The sequence below is a fragment of the Xenopus laevis genome, chromosome 6S (genome assembly GCF_017654675.1).
Source record: "Xenopus laevis strain J_2021 chromosome 6S, Xenopus_laevis_v10.1, whole genome shotgun sequence".
Taxonomy (NCBI): domain Eukaryota; kingdom Metazoa; phylum Chordata; class Amphibia; order Anura; family Pipidae; genus Xenopus; species Xenopus laevis.
This window is the reverse complement of record NC_054382.1, coordinates 57,276,237-57,298,468: the sequence shown is the minus strand read 5'-3', so window position 1 is coordinate 57,298,468 and position 22,232 is coordinate 57,276,237. Positions and strand designations below refer to the sequence as shown.

The window sequence follows — 22,232 nt, the reverse complement described above, 5'->3', positions numbered from 1 at the left end:
TCTTGCAATCAGTGCTATGTAACAATGCTCCCTTCCCCCCTCCTTCTTTCTGTATCCCCCTCCCTTTTTTCACTGAATGTTCAATAAAAAGTATATATCAAAATTTGAGAGGCTTCAAATGGGATTTTTTGCCTTCCTTTGGATCAGGGGTCAGCAACCTTTACTTAAAAGAGCCATTTTGCCCCCTCTTCCACTAAAGAAAAATAGCCTGGAGGCGCAAAACATAACACAGCTTATAAACTTTTAAAAATTGTGACCTTTTTTTTTAATTTTAACTGTTACAACAACAAAATACAGAAGTACAGTGTGTATGTGTAGGCCTACTTTGAAATAAATTAAACACTGAATAGCCCTATTAAATGCTATTGTTCTCATCTGTTTAATGTGACTTCTGTTTCTGAAGCTCCATGATGATCTTCCTTCTCTTGTCTTGAGTGTGTTCGTGGTAAGGACCATGATGAATCATCTTGCTGCGGCTCGGTCTTGCCTGTCTCTCATAGGATGTCTATACAGCCCTCACACCTGCTGGCGGCTTCCTAAGTGTGCGACCATGGTTAGCTTATAGATGACGTGACAGGCAAAGCCAAAATACTGAGCCACAGCAAGCAGGATGAAGAGCCGCATGAGGCTCTGGAGCCGCGGGTTGCCTACCCCTGCTCTGGATCAACTAGCAGTTAGGAAAGTTAAGGTAGAGCTTAACCTTTTGGCTGCCAACAACGTAGCTCCTACGTTCTTTTAAAAAAAAGGCTTTAAGTGCCAAGAACGTAGGAGCTACGTTCTTTACTAAAACAGCACTCTCTCTGCACGCACAGCAAAATCAGCGTGCAGAGAGGAGCGATGAGAGCCACAACCCCCTAGGCAACGAGCTTACCTGCAGCAGATCGCCGACCCCCGCCGAACCCCTTCTCCACGAGCGACACAGACGCAGCAACAGCTTCCTTGTCGCAGGACCCGGACCTCACGTGTTCCAGAGCCGCCCACGCACTTCCTGCTGCAGTAACTCAGCGATCCTGGACCCTACAGCTCTGAAAAGGACCCCCTTCATCTAGATTCGGTTAAGTGCGCCTTTTTTTTTTTTTTTTTACTTATTTAGTACATTTACAAGCATTTACATATACACAGTGCACATATTAGTAAAATTAGTTTTTGTTTTATTTTGCTTTTCTGATTTTTTAGATTTTTCACACTTTTGCACTTATTTACACACTCACATACACATATGCACAAATGTATACACTTTTTAGAGCTGTACATCCATGCATAAACAAACACACACTTATAGGGGTTTTTTTTCCTTTTTTTTTTTTTTTAGTTCTTCATTTTCAAGTTTCCCTCTTGTTATTTCCCTAAAAACGTTAGATTTATAGCGTGACTACTGGATCAAGCATTCTGACCACTAACCACGCTGTTGGATCAGTTATTTTGTTATTTTGTTGATTTTCCTAATTGTATTTGATTTTTTGCGATTTTTATTGCAGTTTTATGCTTGCATTGTTTTTCCTTGTGTCATTTTTTAGCATTGTTTACACTTTGATCATTTGGGGTAGAAACGCATTTTTAGCAATCCTGTGTTCGTCAGAATGTGTTCTTTCCAAAAATATATGGTTTTGGGGGGGTCTTTGTACTGTTAGGGGTCTTACGGCACATTATATGCAGTCAGGCAAATTGACAGCCGAGAAAATTCTTTTTTTTTTTTTTTTTATAATAAAGATTTTTATTGATTTTAACAAGACATTCCAATATGCCGAGAAAATTCTTATGCACTATTTTCATTTGGGGTCCGTACGTGCCCACCTGCTTTGGTATATCTATGCATAATGGGCATAAAACTGTTCAGTAGACCCTTGGCGTCAATATCTATGGTGTTTTCTAATTGTATGTAAGCAATTTGGTGGGATAAGTGTGACCAACTGCAACATTTTTAGGCGATTTTCAGAAATATCATAAAAACCACTACCTTTAGCGTTGCTTTGCAGTATGTACGTTTGGAGTAAAAAGACAGTTTTAGAATGTGTACTTTCCAAAAATATATGGTTTTGGGGGGTCTTTGTACTGTTAGGGGGTCTTACGGCACATTATATGCAGTCAGGCAAATTGACAGCCGAGAAAATTCTTATGCACTATTTTCATTTGGGGTCCGTACGTGCCCACCTGCTTTGGTATATCTATGCATAATGGGCATAAAACTGTTCAGTAGAACCTTGGTGTCAATATCTATGGTGTTTTCTAATTGTATGTAAGAAATTGGGTGAGATAAGTGCGACCAACTGCAATATTTTTCGGCGATTTTTAGAAATATCATAAATACCGCTGCCTTTAGCGTTGCATTGCAGTATGTACGTTTGGAGTAGAAAGACAGTTTCAGCAAATTTTTATTCGGCAGAATGGGTACTTTCCAAAAAGATATGGTTTTGGTTGGTCTTTGTACTGTTAGGGGGTCTTAGGGCACATTATATGCAGTCAGGGCGCTATGTTCACAGAAGGCGAATTGACAGCTGAGAAAATTCTTATGCACTGTTTTCATTTGGGGGTCTGCACGTGCCCCTCTGCTTTGGTATATCTATGCATATTGGGCATCAAACTGTTCAGTAGACTCCTGACGTCAGTATTTAGGGTGTTTTCCATTTGCATGTAAGCAATTGGGTGGGATAAGTGTGACCAACTGCAACATTTTTAGGCGATTTTCTGAAATATCATAACAACCGCTGCCTTTAGCGTTGCTTTGCAGTATGTACGTTTGGAGTAAAAAGACAGTTTTAGAAAATTTTTATTCGGTAGAATGGGTACTTTCCAAAAATATATGGTTTTCTGGGGTGAACGTAATTTTTTGTACCTTTGCCTGTCACAAAATGCTGTATATGTGCTGATTTTGCAGTATTTGAACTCGTATGGGGTGTCTTCTTTCTGGGGCCCCTATACGCCACATACTTAGGTGTACCTATGCATATTGGGTATGAAACTGTTCAGCGTACCCCAGACTTTCATGTTTAGGGTGTCTTAGCTAGGTATATAATGATATGTAGGAGATACAATGCTTTAGCATGGTAGGAGTGCTTTGCTGCTTGTTACTTTTGAGTAGAAAGACGTGCATACTCGTTTTAGATTAGTCAGAATGCATACTTTCCAAAAGTATATGGTTTTCTGGGGTGAACATGCATTTTTGTACTTTTGCCCCTTATAAAATGCTGTAAATGTGCTGATTTTGCAGTATTTGGAATTACAGAGTCTTCGTTCTGGGACCCATTTACGCTACATACTTGGGCTTTCATATTTAGGGTGCTTTTTCTTGGTATATAATGATATATGGGAGATACGATGCTTCAGATTTGCAATATTGAGATGATTTTCAGTAATGTCATAAGAATTGCCAAACGTAGGAACGCTTTATGGCTTGGTACTTTGGAGTAGAAAGACATGCATACCCATATTAGATTTGTCAGAATGTGTACTTTCCAAAAATATATGGTTTTCTGGGGTGAACATGCATTTTTGTACTTTTGACCCTTGAAAAATGCTGTAAATGTGCTGATTTTGCAGTATTTGGAATATTATTCAAATTACAGGTGAGTGATTGCTCACCAAAATTAATTACACCTCAAAGGAGACGTTGATGATGAATATAATAGATCTGTCACTTAAATTAAAGTGCACTTAAATATGAAGTGTGAGAGTTGGCTTAACAGAAACCAAATCTGGGGATACTGAGCAAAGCAACCCATCTATTGCCCACTGGTCAGCAAATTCACTCAACCGGCCAGTAAACACTACCTGGGTGTACTCTGCGCGGATGCGGGAATGCACCAGCACCCGGAACAAAGCCTCTACCGGTAGAGGATTCCCACCCTCCAAACATTGCATTCTAGACTTATGAATGGCTAGTTTGGCTAAAGCTAGGAGCAAGTTGAAGAGAAGGTCTTTCTCTCGATTGTCCCGGGATACTGGGCATCCAAAAATAAAAACGTGAGGGGAAAAATGTAACCAGAACTGCAGGTGAAGTTACCTCAAAAGAGCCAAAAGAGGTTGCAGTCTGGCACACGAAAAATAAGCATGCAACACAGACTCCCATTTGCCACAGAAAGGGCAAGCAGCTGTGGAGTCTGTAAAATGGACCAGGTACTCTCCTGTGCTCAAAGCACCATGGAGCACTCTCCAACTCAAGTCTCCAGTGGGTCTGGGCACCAGGCTGGAATAAAGGGCTCGCCACTGGGGTTTCTCACCCTCATTAAACACCGGCCTCCAGATGGTATCATAGCAGGAGACAAGAGCAAGAAAGTGTACAGTGTGGAGCATGAGGGAGTACAATAGCTTTCTTGTCATGTCATAAAAGCTAGTCAAGGTAAATTCTGCAACTGGCTCAAGTTCGGGGAAGGAAGTGTGTCAGGGGATTGACGGGTCTTGGGTGCTATTTTTATGGCTGGAGGTGGAGAGTTCCAAGGTGGATGTGGTTCTCCACCACGTAAAACCCCATCAATAAATGTGTGAGAGTCAGGCGAGAGGTTATTCTTGATCTCCTGGAGCAGACGATGTGGAACTCTAGTGGTAAGGTACCCCATGCGTGGCATAACTACCCGAGCTTCCACCCAATATGACCTCTCAAAATCCAGGAGATCCCCAACTCTGGTTAGCTGAGCCCTGAAAAGGCGGTGGCGGATGCTGGTGGACTCCAACATCCTAGTCTTTAAAGATGGATTGTAAAGTAGGGACTCAGTTAGAATGTCCTCCCCCTGAATGCCTCATTGCCTTAGCACAGTTACCATGTTCCAGGTCTTTAGAGTCTCTTGGTAGTAAGCCGGCAATGGTGAGAGGCTTCTTAAGAATCCTTCAGGTTCGATGACAAACAATTGCCGGTCATACCCCATGTTGCGTACCTGATGATTAAAGCTGGATGCTAGGGTACACCACTGTGGAGAAGGATCTGCATACAAGTATCTCTGTATCTGCTGGAGACAGGAAGTATGTACTTGAGAGCGTATGCATACAACTCCCTGTCCTCCCTCTCTCAAGGGTAGGCTTGAAACACCCGCAGAGACCCAGTGCTTTCCCATCCAGAGAAAGTCCAGCAACCTTCTCTGGATTTTAACAATGAATTCTTGGGTTGGGCTAAGACATGTCAGCCTATACCAGAGTTGAGAGGCCACCAGTTGGTTAATCACCAAAGCCCTCCCCCTCATAGAAAGCATTTTAGCAAGACCCTTCCACTTTCCCAGGCGGGTAAGAACATGCTCCTCAAGCTCAATGAAATTCTGTGGAACAGGACGCTCTTCAGCTGACAGATAGACACCTAAATATTTGATGACTTTAGTCTCCCACGAGATGTCGCAAAAAGCAGAAGGCAAAGAATCTACATGTAGAGGACCTTCCAGAAGGCCTGAGCTCTTGGTCCAGTTGATTCGAGCTGATGAGGCAGCAGCGTAAACCTCTTGGCATTCTTGTGCTCGCTCAAGATCAACTAGGTCCTGGGCCACAAGGATGACATCATCAGCATATGCTGAAAGAACTACCCTCATGTCAGGTTCCCTGAGCACCAGTCCTGTAAGCCTCTTCTTTAGTAGACACAGAAAGGGCTCAATGGCCAGTGCATACAGCTGTCCCGACAAAGGACATCCTTGTCGAACTCCTCGTTTGAAGGCCAGAGGTGCAGTCAGAGACCAGTTGATTTTAAGTAGACACTATGCAGAGGTGTACAGTGTTTTCAGATAGCTCAAAAACTGTGGGCCAAAGCTATAGGCTTGCAGAGTGCCTAAAAGATATTGGTGATCTACTCTGTCAAATGCCTTCTCTTGATCCAAGGAGAGAAAAGCGAGAGATAGACCAGCCTTCCCGGCAAAATGTAGTAAATCCCGAATCAGAAAGACATTGTCAAAAATTGTCCGGCCAGGGACTGTATAGGACTGGTCAGGATGAACCACCTCTGCCAGCACAGACTTGAGCCTGAGTAATATAGCTTTGGCTACAATTTTATAGTCTGTGCTGAGCAATGAGACCGGTCGCCAATTCTTAATAAGGCGGAGATCCCCCTTCTTAGGTAGCAGTGATAACACTGCTCGACGACACGAAAGTGGCATCTCACCGGTCTTGAGGGCCTCATTTAGATCCCTATGGAAATCATGTCCCAGAGTATCCCAGAAGAACTGGAAGAACTCTACAGTCAATCCATCCAGTCCTGGAGATTTATTATGGGGCATTAAGTGGAGTGCTTGAGAGAATTCATTCAGAGTGATTGGTTTTTCCAACCTCTCTCTCTCTCCCCTCGCTGACCACTGGAAGCCCATTCCATAGCTCCCTGCAGGCATCTAGAGAGATGGGATCTGGAGAAAAAAGGTTCTGATAGAAGGACCGGGCTCTGTCCCAGATAGCCTCCGGATCTTCAAGGGGGTGCCATCCTCCGCAAGAAAGCGTTATTTGTTTTCGATTCCCCTTCTTCTTCTCCAGAGCATAGAAGAATCGTGAGCCACGATCCATATCACAGAGTAACTGCATGCGGCTTCATAAGCACCACGAGCCTGTCGCTGTTCCATGTTACGCAGAGTCTCTTTCTTTTCTACATATTCATACTGCATGGCTTGGTCTTCAGAGCTTGACAGCCTTTGCTCAAGATCAAGCACCACCCTATTCAGAGCCTCAATCTCTGCGTTTTTCTGTCTGATCAAACATTTTGTATACTCTTGACACAAGAGCTTTAGGTGAACCTTGCCTACATCCCACCATTGACTCAGTGTGGCAAATTCATCCTGATAACCCTTCCAGTCTGTCCACATTTCCCGGACTGCCTTTGCAAACCCTTGATCCTTTAATAAGCTGTTATTAAAGTGCCAATAGGCTGCTTTGGGCAGAGATGGTGCAACTGCCACTATCAAAGAAGCACAATTGTGGTCCGAGAAAGGTGCCAAGCTAATATTACTGGACCAAACTCGTGACATAATATGTCTAGATATATAAAGCCTATCAATCCGGGACTGAGACACACGGCCATCCCTCACCCTAACATAGGTGAAAGCATCGGTTTCTGGGTGTTGTTCTCTCCAGATGTCTACCAAGGTGAAATGGGCAACGAGTTCCCGCAAGGCTGACTCAGATGAATCCCTTTTCTGGGGAACATTTCGGTCCCGAGCCTCAAGAGTGTAATTGAAATCACCCCCTATAATCACGGCTTCATCTGAGTCAATTGTCTCCATATAGGCTGATAAACTTTTAAAAAAATGCTTTCTCTCTGGTCCAGTAGTTGGGGCATACAAGTTTATCAGATTGTATGTTCCACTAGACTCCCGTACCTGGAGACGTAACAGACGGCCTGGGATGACAGAATTAACGCTCAGTACCTCTGGCTGGAAGGATTCTGAGAACAAGGTCACCACCCCACATGATGTCCATGTGAGGTGATTAAAAAAGACTCTGCCCTTCTATTCCAGATGCCAGGTCGCTTCAAGCTCCCGAGTGATATGGGTCTCTTGAAGGAAACTCACATAGTACCCTCCTTGGCGTAGAAAGGAGAGTACCTGAAACATTCTAAAAGGCTCCCGACAGCCATTTGTATTAAGCGTGCTTATACTTAGAGCCATTATTGTGTGTTAGTAAATGCTTTAGCCCTCACATAGGTCTGGTGAGACAAACACTTTTTGTGGAACTTAACACTACGGAGATATTCTGCAGTTCCATAGTTTTTGGCCTCTTTTATGATCTTGATGTATTGTCTCACAGAACTGATCACCAAAGTCAAATCATGCCACTTCTCTAGAGCCATATGTAGCTTCTTCTCCAATTTAACACCAAGGGTGCTCTCAAGAAACATCTTGAGTTCCTCAGCTGGGATGATTGGGATAGAAGGATTTGGCACAACTGAGTCAACCTCCACTTCAAAGTCCCCCTCATCCATGAACTCTTCTTGGCTAAGGGATTGATAATTCCCCCTCTCCACTGGAGCTTTGATAATTTCTACACAAGAAGTTGCAGGAGAAGGATCAGAAGCACCTGCTATCTGGAGACCCTGCAACAGCTCAGATAATACTTTAATTTTACTTGGAACACCTTTGGAGGTGTTTGGCTCAGATGTAGCAGATGGAATTGGCTCCTTATCAACAGAAGCTTTAGAGGCTCGATGGGCAACCTCTGCCCTTTCCACTGCCTCCTGTGCCTCCTGAATGGCAATAACATTGGGATCAGTGGAAGAGAATGGAGGAGAGATCTTAACATGCACAGTAGACCTTACCGAGTCTGTCTGGCTATCCTCCATATTTACAACTCCAGCCTCATTATCCTCCCTGATAGCATTGTCTGCAGGGTCCTGTATGGGGGTTTTCCCAATATTCTCCATTTCTTGGAGTGAAATACCCTGAGGCACTAAACACTGAGGCTGGTTGTAGTTCCCAAAGCTCAGCACCTCAGGAACACTTACGACCCACTCTGCAGGGGTTAGGAGTCTATAGGTGCATGGTCTGGCACCAGTTGATTGCATCCAACAGTTGGACCAGACAATATCACCACATGAGGAGCAGATGTTTTGCTGCCCTTTTTGCCCTTGGATGGGGGTGCTCCATCATTGACCACTGAAACCCATTCCTCAGGTATCAGCCTGTTGGATTTAAATTTCCTCTTCTTTTTCTTGTCATTTGAAGAGGAAATGCTACTCTCTGCTTCCACCATGACAGGTGTTACAACCACCGGCACCCCCACACCCTTAGGATTGCTCATAACAGGGTTAAGTTGGTTTTTGGCAAAAACAACTGCAGCACTGGGGGATGCATTGACATTCCTTCCCCTCTTCTCCTTTGCTGAAATTGAAATGTAGGCTGCATCCTTAGATAACTTGAGTGAAGAAGGAGGAGGTTTGGAGGTTTCAGAGGTGGGTTGTGTAACAACCACCTTAAGGTTCTTTACTGAAGGGGATTTCTCCTTTGAGGAGCCTGAAGCAATAGCTGTAGCAGGGTATGATGTTGCATTAGAGGTACTGGGGGCAGGAACAGGGACTGTCGTCTTAATATGCCCTTTTGGGCAACTCTGGCGAGTGTGCCCCAGGTTCTTGCAAAGGAAGCACCTCACTTCTTCTGTGCAGTAAAAAATTTTATACAGCACCCCCTCAAACGGAACACCAAAGGACCCCTCAATAGTATCTTGACCCCGAGGCAAAAGTAATTGCACCTGCCTTTTAAAAGAGTGGATATGTCTCAATCTGTTCTCCTTGCAACCCAAGGGAAGTTTAGAAATAGTTGACTTTATTTCCCCGAGGGCTTGCAGGTGGGGTAGCAATAAATGGTCTTGCAGGAAGGGGGGCACATTAGATAAGACTATCTTTATGCCTTATCCTTCTAGGGGTTCTACAGGGATATAACTACCCCCTACTGTGATGCCTCTCTGCACAAGAGTAGGCACTGCAGTTAGTGTACGGGCAAATATTATGGCTTTCCCATACATTTTACTTGCTGACACTATTACAGAGGGGCCAACCACTTCAGCTGCAGCTTTTATGTAAGCCTCTATGCCATGAACTCCTGACATTAGACATCTAACCCCATGCTTCCTTGTAAGCTGCTCTACCCCAGCAGTGACTTGGCTTGGGTTGTTACCAGTAGCTACTGCCTGTGCAAAACTTTTAGCAGGGGTCACATTGGCTGCAGCAGCAGAAACAGAAGCAGTAGAGCTTTTTGACAATGGCTGTGACTGGTGCTTTTTAGCAGTGCTACAGCCAGGTTTTTCAGCTCCTTTTCCTTTAGGAGCCTGAGGTATTTTTTTTATAATTTTGTTTTTTATTCCCTCCCATTATTTTACAAAACAATCCACAAAAAAGTAAGCTTAATTCTATTAATCAACAAAAGTAAATGCAACAATGAGAAGCTTTAGCAGCGAGAAGGTTAATATGAGCAGGTGCCTGGGAGTTGCACTGCTACTAGAAATTGTTTTATTTTCTTAAATCCTTCTCCCTTTAGCTTTCTCTCCTTACAAAACAAGGATAAAAATAAAAGCACACACACAATCTGTGCGAATAGTGATAAATTTCAGCTGAAACTAAATACAAAAAACAAGTGAAACTAACACCCAGGTGTGGGGGAGGGGTAGGGGATCTGTCAGTGAGTTTGTAGCCCACAGGAAGTGAAGGGAACTGGGCTAGCAATCAGTCACCTTCTGGGTCAAAATAAAATTCGATTTTAAATAAAGTAAATCAAATCAAAACTCCCCAAAATTCACACACCAAGTAGCTAACACCTTCACACACCAAATGAGAACAAAAAATCCTGCCTTAGACAGGGATTCTCTGCTTAATTTGAAATCAAACAGAGAGCTTTCTTTTTTGTGGCTTCTGCAGTATTTGGAATTCCAGAACTGATAACTCATATGGTGTGTCTTCGTTTTGGGGCCCCGATACGCCACATACTTAGGTGTACCTATGCATATTGGGCATCAAACTGTTCAGCGGACCCTGGGCTTTCATATTTAGGGTGTTTTTTCTTGGTATATAATGATATGTGGGAGATACAATGCTGTAGACTAGACACTTTGAGGTAATTTTTCAAAAATGTAACACATTTTTATAAAAACTGCTAACTTTAGGAAAGAATTGCAACTTGGTAGTTTGGAGTACAAATATATATTTACCCATTTTGAACTCGTTAGAATCTGTTCTTTCCAATAAGGTGTAGTTTTTTTAGGGTAAACCTACTGTTAGTGGAATGTTTGGCCTTGAAATCAGATGTATGCAGTATTGTAGAGCGGTTCTTTGGAAATTTGGTAGTTTACTGATTCAAAGTTTTTGATCTATAGAAGTAAGAAATATCCATAAAACTATATATATTTGGTATTGACGCGTTCAGGAGACACAGAACTTTCCAAATCTGCCATGTTCTTGTGCATAAAATAAATTATGCTTCTGATATATATTTTTTATCATGTGATACATGTGTTTTTTTTTTGTTTTTTTATACAGTTAGAAGCCCATATCTTTTTACAGGAGTGGAATTACAACAAAATACTAGCATATTTTGAAAGCTTAGGTTGTCCTGAGAAAAATGATACATTGTTTTATGGGTAAACTAAAAGACCCCCCCAGGCAAGTCCCCTAAAGTGAAAGAGCAAAAAATTTTCAAAAACGGTCTGGCAATAGAAGTTTCAACTTGGCCAAATTGGCTGGCAGTGAAAAGGTTAAAGGATTTGTTCAGTGTAAAAATAAAAACTGGGTAAATAGATAGGCTGTGCAAAATAAAAAATGTTTCTAATATAGTTAGTTAGCCAAAAATGTAATGTATAAAGGCTGGAGTGATTTGATGTATAACATGTCAGTCAGAACACTACTTCCTGATTTTCAGCTCTCTTGGTTTACAATGACTTGTTACCCTGGCTACCAGGCAGTAACCATTCAGAGACTTGAGGGGGGGCCACATTGGTCATATCTGTTGCTTTTGAATCTGAACTGAATGCTGAGGATCAATTGCAAACTCACTGAACAGAAATGTACCATGTGGCCCCCCTTCAAGTCGCTGACTAGCTCAGCGTTATAGATCTGAAAAGCAGGAAGTTGGATTCTGGCTGTTTTATTTGGCATCTGTTCAATCCAGCCTTTATATATTACATTTTTGGCTAACTAACTATATTAGAAACATTTTTTATTTTGCACAGCCTATCTATTTACCCAGTTTTTATTTTCACACTGAACTGTTCCTTTAAAGGTTGAACTTGATGGACGTGTGTCATTTTTCAGCCTAACTTACTATGTTACTATGTTATTTTTAGAGGGAAATTGTGGAAGCACTCAAGGCTAAATCAAAATATATTTAAATATAATGGAAGTGCTACTTACAATGCACTTCCCTGGGCCCCTGTCTCATAAATAATTCAGTATAAAGGCAAGTGCATGTTTACAAAACAGGGGTTTTTAGTTACCAAAGTTATGATTATAAAATTGAAAAGCCACCATACCACGTCAAGGTAAACCCCATATGGCGGTCCCTAACTTACTTATTAAAAAGAAATGTTTCTCTGCATAATAGCATTACCTGTGTTCAGTGTATGTTGAGCATTGGTTTCAATTTGAAGGCTGAATCCTCCCCCGCCAGTAAAGGCTTTTAAGAGAGAGGGATTGCCCAAACCAACGCCCACATTTAAAAGCGTAGGGCCACCATTAGTTTTAAGGGGTGGGTATGGGGTGCTATTGAAAAACCACATGAAGCTATGCCACAGCTTCAGGCCAATATACTATATTAGAGGGAAATTGTGGAAGCACTCAAGGCTAAATCAAAATATATTTAAATATATAATTCAGTATAAAGGCAAGTGCATGTTTACAAAACAGGGGTTTTTAGTTACCAAAGTTATGATCATTGGTTTACCTTGACGTGGTATGGTGGCTTTTCAATTTTATGATCATAACTTTGGTAAGTAAGTAGCACTCCCATTATATTTAAATATATTTTGATTTAGCCTTGAGTGCTTCCACAATTTCCCTCTAATATAGTATATTGGCCTGAAGCTGTGGCATAGCTTCATGTGGTTTTTCAATAGCACCCCATACCCACCCCTTAAAACTAATGGTGGTCCTACGCTTTTAAATGTGGGCGTTGGTTTGGGCAATCCCTCTCTCTTAAAAGCCTTTACTGGCGGGGGAGGATTCAGCCTTCAAATTGAAACCAATGCTCAACATACACTGAACACAGGTAATGCTATTATGCAGAGAAATATTTCTTTTTAATAAGTAAGTTAGGGACCGCCATATGGGGTTTACCTTGACGTGGTATGGTGGCTTTTCAATTTTATGATCATAACTTTGTTAACTAAAAACCCCTGTTTTGTAAACATGCACTTGCATTTATACTGAATTATTTATGAGACAGGGGCCCAGGGAAGTGCATTGTAAGTAGCACTTCCATTATATTTAAATATATTTTGATTTAGCCTTGAGTGCTTCCACAATTTCCCTCTAATATAGTATATTGGCCTGAAGCTGTGGCATAGCTTCATGTGGTTTTTCAATAGCACCCCATACCCACCCCTTAAAACTAATGGTGGTCCTACGCTTTTAAATGTGGGCGTTGGTTTGGGCAATCCCTCTCTCTTAAAAGCCTTTACTGGCGGAGGAGGATTCAGCCTTCAAATTGAAACCAATGCTCAACATACACTGAACACAGGTAATGCTATTATGCAGAGAAATATTTCTTTTTAATAAGTAAGTTAGGGACCACCATATGGGGTTTACCTTGACGTGGTATGGTGGCTTTTCAATTTTATGATCATAACTTTGGTAACTAAAAACCCCTGTTTTGTAAACATGCACTTGCATTTATACTGAATTATTTATGAGACAGGGGCCCAGGGAAGTGCATTGTAAGTAGCACTTCCATTATATTTAAATATATTTTGATTTAGCCTTGAGTGCTTCCACAATTTCCCTCTAATATACTATGTTATTTTTCCCTTCCAATTGACTTTGATGGAACATATATTTTCTGTGAGCAGTTTGCTAAAATCTCAAGTGTTTTAACTGCATAAGTAGTGGTTTCAATAAACCCCCTAGGGGAGCAGGCTTAGAACGGGCTTAGAAGTTCTTCAGTTAAGGAGGAACTCCACGGGGGACTTTGACACGACCCGATGTGCAAAAACGCAGGCATCAAGTCGGATGCAACGGAAATAAGGTAAGAAATGGAAATGTTGGATGAAGTCGCAGTGTTCATCCGATGCGGCACGACTGTTGGATGCAGTGAGTTCAGCATCCAAGGAACGATGTAACACCATCCGACGTTCCTGTTGTTTACCTTATTTCCCTCACATCTGACTTGACGCCTGCGTTTTGGTGCAGTACGTCGGATTGCACCAAAATCACCCGTGGAGTTCCTCCCTGAAAGCTAAAAAAGGGACAATGATTTTCTTTTGTTTCTGTTTTTTTCTGTTCATAATCTTGTTTGTAGTATCATTTAAAACATTAGCATCACAAAAAAAGTCTTACTCTTTTGGTGCGCTTCCAAGTTTGTAGAGCTACTTAATAAAAAAGGCCCCATCAAGCCACTAATTGGTTTAATTGAAAGCTGTTGCTACAGTTATGCAGGAACTGAGGTGAGGTCTGTATTAAATAATTCATTTAATTTTACTTTACTGTATGAAATTAAAGTATGTTATCACCTCTATCTTTTTGAAACAATTCTCAATGGACATTGAGTAAACTGTTTCTTATCTTTACCTTGGTTACAGACATGTTTACTTAAATGTCCCATGGAATGTTAATATATTTAAAACACACATTTTTTAAAAACAATTGTGTCAGGCAGGATGGGAACTTTTGATGGAGAGCAATTTTATTGCTACAGATTCTTATTCAGATTGGCTTTGGCTTGGACTTGGACTGGACCATGTGTTTAGGATGATTAGGATCATTGTTCTGCTTGTAGGTGAAATTCTACCCTAGTCTCAGGTCTCTTACAGACTAACCAATTTTTATTCTAGAACTGAAAAGCATTCCACAACATAATGCTGCCACCATCATACTTCGCTGTGGTGATGGTTTTCTTAGGGTGATGAGTTTTGGCTGCAGTAGTCGTGCATAATGATAGATTTATAAATGCTTGAGCATCCAGATTCTGGCAAAATGATTGCAAGAACTGCAAATGAGTTTTTGACTTGCTGGCTTGCCTCTAAATAGTTTTTTAAAAAAACAAAAACAAAAAAAAAAACAAGTGTTTTAAACTTACACTAATGAGCCAAAGTAATCAACTGCAGAAAATGTGAATGAATTCAGGAACTCTCAGTTTCTGCAATTGTTTTGGAATTTATTGTGAGCTTTCATAAATCTTTCTATAAATGATAAGTGCTAAGGCCAAAAAGCAATTTTTTTAGATCAGAAAAACTTTTTTTTTAAGTAAAGTGCTATTTCACCCACATATATGTAACTCTTAAACAGCAATTAACCCTTTGCATATGAAAGATACTGGGAACTGGGATTTACAGCGCAATGCCTCCACCTAGTAAGCACTGAGGATCACAACAATCACACAATTAACTCTGCCCTGGGGAACCGGTGTGACTATCAAACCCTTGGCACAGTCTTTCATTGACACAGTCCCACATTCCACTCTGGGTGGATAAATGCATATTAACACAGTTCAATTCCCTTCCCCAAGAGCTCTTATGTCCCCAGGTAGAGCTACCTGCCCCAAGGTACCTTTCCCTTTGGATTTGGTAGCCGCTCCCATGTGGCAGGTACACGAGCAAGACCTGTTCTTCACACCAGAAACATACAAGGATTTCAAAAGACATCTAACAGCTGAACTGAACACAGGGTAACCTCTCCCTTTAGACTGAATGCTCAAAGCTATCCAGCTCTCTGTTACTGCAGCTCCTTTAATCACACACTGCACTTTAACTTCTCGACAGATCTGACTGGCTGGCTGCTGCAGCAGGGGCTCCCTCTGTATCCCTGTGCATTTGGTTTGAAAGCAAGGCATTCTGCAAGCTAGAAATGCTGGGGTAGAGACAGGTTTCTTGAAATTCTGAGGAGATTTTATTGTCCAATCCTGATTCAGTGTACAATCTGCCAACTCACTACAGAGTAAAGTCTTAACTATTTTAAAGGGATAACCACTATGGTTGCTACCTTTTGAAAAACATTTTATCGCCATGTTGTGAAATGGAGGCCAGTGACATCACAGGAGCAAAGATTGGGCAGATCAGGGAAAGGGTGTCCCCATCAGATGATGAGAAGCTGTCTGGCTAGTTAACCAGGATTTGTGCAGATTAAAGGCAAAATGGGGCAGATCAGGAGAGGAGGAGACGGAGGATTGACGCTCATGTGCTTGAGCGCGCACACACGCGCACGCAACGCTCATCGAGATGGCCGCGATGGCCTAGGGGCTAACGCTGCATATGGGGTATCCTTCCTAAAACCCTGCGAAAACAAAATGGGAAGACATAACAAGCCGAACACACAACTGCAATCACCGAAGGTAAAGCAAACAAAGCGTAAAGTAGCCAGTAACCCTGCATCTAACTCAATCGCAGAGCTCCTAACAAAAGGAAAAGAGGCGCACAAGGACGTACCTAAAGAGCAGAAAATGGCGCCGGTCAGGAAGCAAGCGATAGAAAGGAGCTCAAGAGACCCGAGTTTTTCATCATACACGACGGACATAGACAGTGAGGAGGAGACAGATATGCACTCTTACCTGAAATGCCTTCCAACAAAGCTTGAGATCAAAGGGATGCTGCAGGAGGTGACGCTGGCACTGCATGACGAACTGAAAGAGATAAGAAAAGACCTTGTCAGTATGTTAATACGAACTGAACAACTGGAACAATGCCAACAAAAGGTAATAACATACTCTAAATCTCTAAATGATAAAATACATGCATAGTCTATACAAATAGCAGACCTTGAACGGCAGACTGAAGATTATGAAAATAGGAGCCGTAGAAGTAATATAAGAGTGCGAGGCTTACCAGAGACAGTAATACAGAATGACTTAAGAGATGTATTACAACACATATTCAATAATATCATAGGGGTGATGGAGGTGCGCTGAAGATACACGGGGGAATCCTATAGGAACAAGAATATACAAAGCCTCTATGGTGTATTATTCTTTGTATGCAAGGCTGCTGTTGAATGGCAGTTCTACTCACATTTAGAAAGAGATCGTATCGCAGAAAGTAAAAGTACGTCGGATCTGTTGCCGTCGTTCGTGTGCCTGGTATCGCTGTAAGATTAGCGTGTAATTCAATGTCAGTGTGGATGCGGCTGGTAGCAGATCCCTTCAAGCCGGCTGCTTCATTTAGAAAGAGATCATATCGCAGAAAGTAAAAGTACATCGGATCTGTTGCCGTCGTTCGTGTGCCTGTTAGGTTAAGTGTGCAGAATAGTGTAATACCTCACAGTACGTTTTGGAGATTTCGCCGATAATACGCTTACCTGGTATCGCTGTAAGATTAGCGTGTAATTCAATGTCAGTGTGGATGCGGCTGGTAGCAGATCCCTTCAAGCCGGCTGCTTCCTGGCTGTGTTGCAGCTTCACTGATAACTGTATGTAAATGAGCCCTTGCATAAGGAGCGCAGTGATTGGTTCCCTGCTGTAGGCGTGTCCGCTAGCTCTTCCTCTTTGACATCCCTCCGGGGCGCTATCGCTTTTAGATCTCCCTCAATGTGTACAGGGAATTTCTCGCTGTTCAATAATATATTGCAGAGGGACCAAGATAAAGAATTAAAGATTGACAGATGCCACAGAGTATTTAAAGCAAAAAACGCACCACAAGGTGCACCCCAGGATTTATTATGTGCCCTACATGATTACACTATAAAAGAGGAGATAATGCAGAAAGCAAGGGAGGCAAAGGGTGTAAAATATAAAGACATTGAAATCCTCCTATTACAGGACCTCTCTGGTAAAACATTACAAAAGAGACGGTTACTGAAACTACTGATAGACACACTAAGGAGTGCTGGCATCCAAACAAAATGGGGGTTCCCGTTTTGCCTTTCTGCAAAAAAAGATGGGCAATGGTTTAATCTAAGACTGCCCGGGGAAACAGATGATTTTTTAACTCAAATGGGGATCGAGAGAATAAACCTACCAGGATGGAACCCTAAAAAAGTTTCAGAAGAAAATGATCTTAGAACGGAGGATTGGTGGCAGACCCCAAAACACCAGAGAAAGAAGAATACAAGCATAACAAAAGATAGAGAAGTCTTAAACCCTCAGGGAATTGCATCGAAATGAACAAACTGGCTTAAGGGGGATTTAGTACACAAATACAAAAGAACAATATTAACCCTTTCCCTGCCAGCCGTTTTGTCCTAGATGCGAACATCTACTGCCAAGCAGTTTTTAGATATTTTGCACTCTTTCACTTTAAGGGCCTTTCCTGGGGCTGTCTTTTAGTTTAACCAGGAAAACAATATATATTTTTTTCAGGACAACCTGAACTTTCAAAATATGAAAGAATTTTGGTGTAATTCTACTTCTGTAAAAAAAATATAGGCTTCTAAGTGTCCAATAAAATGAAAAAAATCATGTTTCACAAAGAACAATCACATACTGTATATCAGAAACATTATTTACTTTATGTATGAGAACACAGCTTTGATTTGGAAAGGTCTATGTCTCCTGAACGCGGCAATACCAAATATATATAGTTTTATGGAGATTTCTCACTTGTATATATCAAAATCTACAAGCAGTACAGTACCAAATTTCCAAAGCACCACTCCCCAAACAGCATACTTCTGATTTCAAGGCCAAACATTCCACTAACAGTAGGTTTACCCTAGAAAACTACCCATTACTAGAAAGAACAGATTCTGGTGAATCAAAAATGGGTAAACATATCGTTGTACTCCAAACTACCAAGTTGCAATTGTTTCCTAAAGTTATAATGTTTTATAGAAATTGGTGAATTTTTTGAAAAATGACCTCAAAGCTTCCAATCTCCTGAATCATATCTCCCACACATCATTAGGTATCAATGTAAAACACCCTAAATATGAAAGCCTGGGGTCCACTGAACAGTTTGATGTCCAATATATATAGGTGTACTGTGGAGATGTGAATGGTACAGCTTCAAATTGTATATAATATGTACTAAAATCTGTCACACTGGTTTTAATGCAAGTGTTCACATGGACTGACAGACCTATGCTGGATGAATGGTATTCCTTTCTGTTACTTTTCCTCTTCTCCATTAGGCTGGCCACCTAATGCACTTTCCTTTCTCTACTCTAAATCTGTCAGCACCTGTGAACCATGCATGTAATTAACTAGCTTGTGTTAAAAAAACCTAACTGCTATTGTGTTACATTTAAATGTGTAAGATAAATGCTACAATGTACACATATGCATAGGAAATGTAATTTGTGGTAACTATATTGTGAAGGATTTTAAAATACAGCGTGATTGCAAATGCAGCTTTGAAGTTAAAAGTTTTACCTGTGATACAGCCTGGTGTGGTGGCTTGCACCTCTTAAGAGGCAGGCCAGCAGCACTTCCTGGAATTTAAAGGGAATGCTGCAGTGCATGTTGGGAGTTCTGACTCCTATAAAAGGCTGGAGTGATTAGAAAGCAGGGGAGTCATTTGTAAAGCACAAGTTGGAAGTGCTGGCTTAAACAAGTGGTGCTGTATGATGCAGAAATCATTTTTTTTTATGTGTAACAGTCTGCTTTGCAAGTTTTTGAACTGTTAACAAAAAGTTTCTTATTGTTTTTTATGGAGGTCTGGAAAGTTAAATAAACCTCTGATTTTTTTTTCATCAAGAAGAGTATTTTTCTTTGAGAAAATGTCCCCATGCCTCACATATGGTGTCAGAAGTGGGATGGTTAATGAAGAGTATTGCTCCAAATACATCAACTTAAAATTAGAGGAATTATGTACAAGACCCGTACCTGGCGTACTGTAGCAGGCAAAGAAGCTGTGAGCCAAGGTGCCAGACCTAAAGTAAAGCAGACTAAAATGGCAAGTGGATCTGAAAAAGAAGTGGAACTAGAGGGCGCTGTTCCAAGGAAAAGTAAAACCACTATTTCTGGTGCCACAGAAAAGATTGATCCTGCACTTCCAGAAAAGACTTTATCTGAGAGTATTACTGAGTTGATGAAATGGCTGACAGTGCAGCAAGCTGAAGCTGAGAGGAGACATCATGAGGAAACAATGATGTATCGGACTGAATTGCACAAACAGGATGAACGCTGGAAAGATCTGATCCAGATGCTGAGACCAGAGCAACCTGTAGTCCCTCCTCGACAAGTAGCAGTGTCTCCTTGGAAAGACCCAAAGCTAACAAAATGACTCAAGAAGATGACATTGAGGCCTACCTTACAACATTTGAGAGGGTAGCACTTGCTTGTATGTGGCCAAAGGAACATTGGGTAGTAAGGCTTGCTCCATACCTTACAGGCCAAGCCCAAATGGCCTACAGTAATATGGAGATCCATGAAGCAGCACAATATGATCGGGTGAAAGAGGCAATCCTAAGACGTTATAATATTAGTGAGGAGACTTACAGGCAGAGATTCCGTCAGTTAAAATACTCTGCTGCTGATAGTCCAAGGGAAGTCTTCACTCGTCTCACAGACCTGTATATAAAATGGATGAAGCCAGAACTGAAGACCCATCAACAAATTACAGAGACAATTGTAATGGAACAATTTGTTAAAATTTTGCCAGAGGATGTCGGTTCATGGGTGCAGAAACACAGACCAAAAACTGCTGAGAAAGCTATTTCATTGTCTGAGGACTACCTACTTGCCAAGAAAGATGCTGGTAGACATACCAGGAGGTTCCAGCAGCCACAAGTGCAAAGTGAAATAGCAAAGCAGGAATCTAAGGCACCAGCAAAATCTGATTTAATGGGAATGGTTTGCTTTGAATGCCAAAAAAGAGGACACATAGCCAAGTTCTGTCCCAAGAAGATTAAAAGGGCTTCAACTCACTCCTCTTTTTGTGGTTACAGTGACTACACCATGCCGGCACTACTTAATGGACACCCTGTAAATGCCTTGTTGGATACTGGAAGTAAACTCAGCTTGGTAAAGGCTGATTTGGTCACTCAAAAGAAAGTGTTTCCAAAGATTCCAATCACTTGTGTGCATGGTGACACAAAAACCTACCCAAGGTCACACATTGATTTACAAGTTCAGGAAAAGATCTTCACAGTAGAAGCTGCTGTTATTCCTAATCTTCAAGTTCCAGTTATACTTGGGAGAACCGCTCCTGGGTTTGATGACTTATTGAAAGGTGAAGAACAACTCTGTGCTGTGACAACCAGATCACAAGAGAAAAAGGAAGAAGATCCCAACGATGCCTTGGGACATATTTTTCCTTTTCATGAGGATATTGTGGTATCACCCTCCCCAAAGAGACAGACTCTCCCAGCACAGCAAGTTAATGTCCATAGGAAGAAACTTGTGATGAATCCTGCCAAGGATACAGGTGACTATATAAGTATCGGACTATGGGACACTGATATTGCTTTAGAACAAAAACAAGATGCTGGTTTAAAATCTTTATATCAGCAGGGTTTAAAGAACTGTAAAGCAGATGAAAAGGGACTTGTGCCACCCTATTATCTAGTCCAAGATGAAAAACTGTATAGGGTATGTGTTCACCCCAAGACAGGAGAACGTGTAGAACAGTTGGTGGTACCTAAAAAATTTACAGAGCAAATAGTGAGTTTGGCTCATAATATTCCCATAGCTGGTCATTTAGGTTACAAGAAAACCTTAGCTAGAATCCTTTATCGGTTCTACTGGCCAGGGGTATATGACCATGTTATAGCTCATTGCCGTTCTTGTCCAGAATGCCAGTACACTGCTTCTGTACCCCCTAAAGCTACCTTGGTACCACTACCCATAATTGATGAGCCATTTAATACTGTTGCCATGGATATAATTGGTCCATTGGAGAAAAGCTCAAAAGGTAACCGGTTTATTCTTACAATAGTGGATTACTGCACAAGGTATCCTGAGGCAATACCAATGAGAACAGTTACAGCTAAAAGGGTTGCTGAAGAGATTTTGAATGTGTTTAGTAGAGTTGGGCTACCAAAACATATCCTTACTGATCAAGGTAGCAATTTTACATCTACCTTACTGTCAGAAGTGTACCAACTTTTGGGTATTAAGCCACTTAGAACAACCCCATACCACCCACAAACAGATGGCCTTGTAGAAAGGTATAATCAGACTTTAAAGAAAATGCTTAAGAAATTTGTGCATAATGATCCAAAACAATGGGATAAATGGTTGCCATTTCTATTATTTGCATATCGAGAAGTGCCACAAGAGTCAACTGGTTTTAGTCCCTTTGAACTCTTATATGGTAGACGTCCCAGAGGTCTTCTAGATGTTATAAAAGAAGTGTGGGAAGATAAATCTGGTCATCAGAAAAATGTTATTGAGTATGTGTTACAAATGAGAGAGAGGTTGCAGATCTTGGTAAAAGTAGCACATGAAAATGTTGAGAAGGCACAAACAAATCAGAAAAAATGGTATAATCAGCATGCCAGGAATAAGACCATTAGAGTTGGTGATCAAGTCTTACTCCTGCTTCCTAGTTGTGAGAATAAACTATTGGCTAAGTGGCAAGGTCCATATAAGGTCCTTCGTCAAACTGGTCCTGTTGACTTTGAAATTGAAACTCCAGGTAAAAAATCAACCAGTAAAGTATATCATGTAAATCTACTAAAGCGTTGGTTTGAACCTAAAACCAAAACTAAGAACAATATTGCCTACAATATTGTCTCAGAGTCTACAGAGGATATGTCTGAACAGATTTATAATCTG

The 22,232-nt window shown here is 41.3% G+C and overlaps 1 protein-coding gene across 2 annotated transcripts in view; it reads right to left on the bottom strand.

The window, feature by feature from the left end:
- Positions 1-18,919, bottom strand: part of LOC121395073 — a 39,513-nt gene extending 20,594 nt beyond the window's left edge. The window contains exons 1-5 of one of the 2 annotated variants that reach the window (XM_041567613.1): positions 18,885-18,919; positions 16,874-17,123; positions 16,588-16,799; positions 16,131-16,202; positions 14,753-15,856 (exon numbers count right to left, since the gene is read on the bottom strand). In XM_041567613.1, coding sequence (XP_041423547.1) covers positions 15,794-15,856; positions 16,131-16,202; positions 16,588-16,799; positions 16,874-17,006 — 480 coding nt within the window. In that variant the 5' untranslated portion in view covers positions 17,007-17,123; positions 18,885-18,919 and the 3' untranslated portion in view covers positions 14,753-15,793. Of the gene's footprint in view, positions 1-14,752; positions 15,857-16,130; positions 16,203-16,587; positions 16,800-16,873; positions 17,124-18,884 lie in introns of those variants that run through there. The other variant, XM_041567615.1, reaches the window with a different exon arrangement.
- Positions 18,920-22,232: the final 3,313 nt, after the last annotated feature.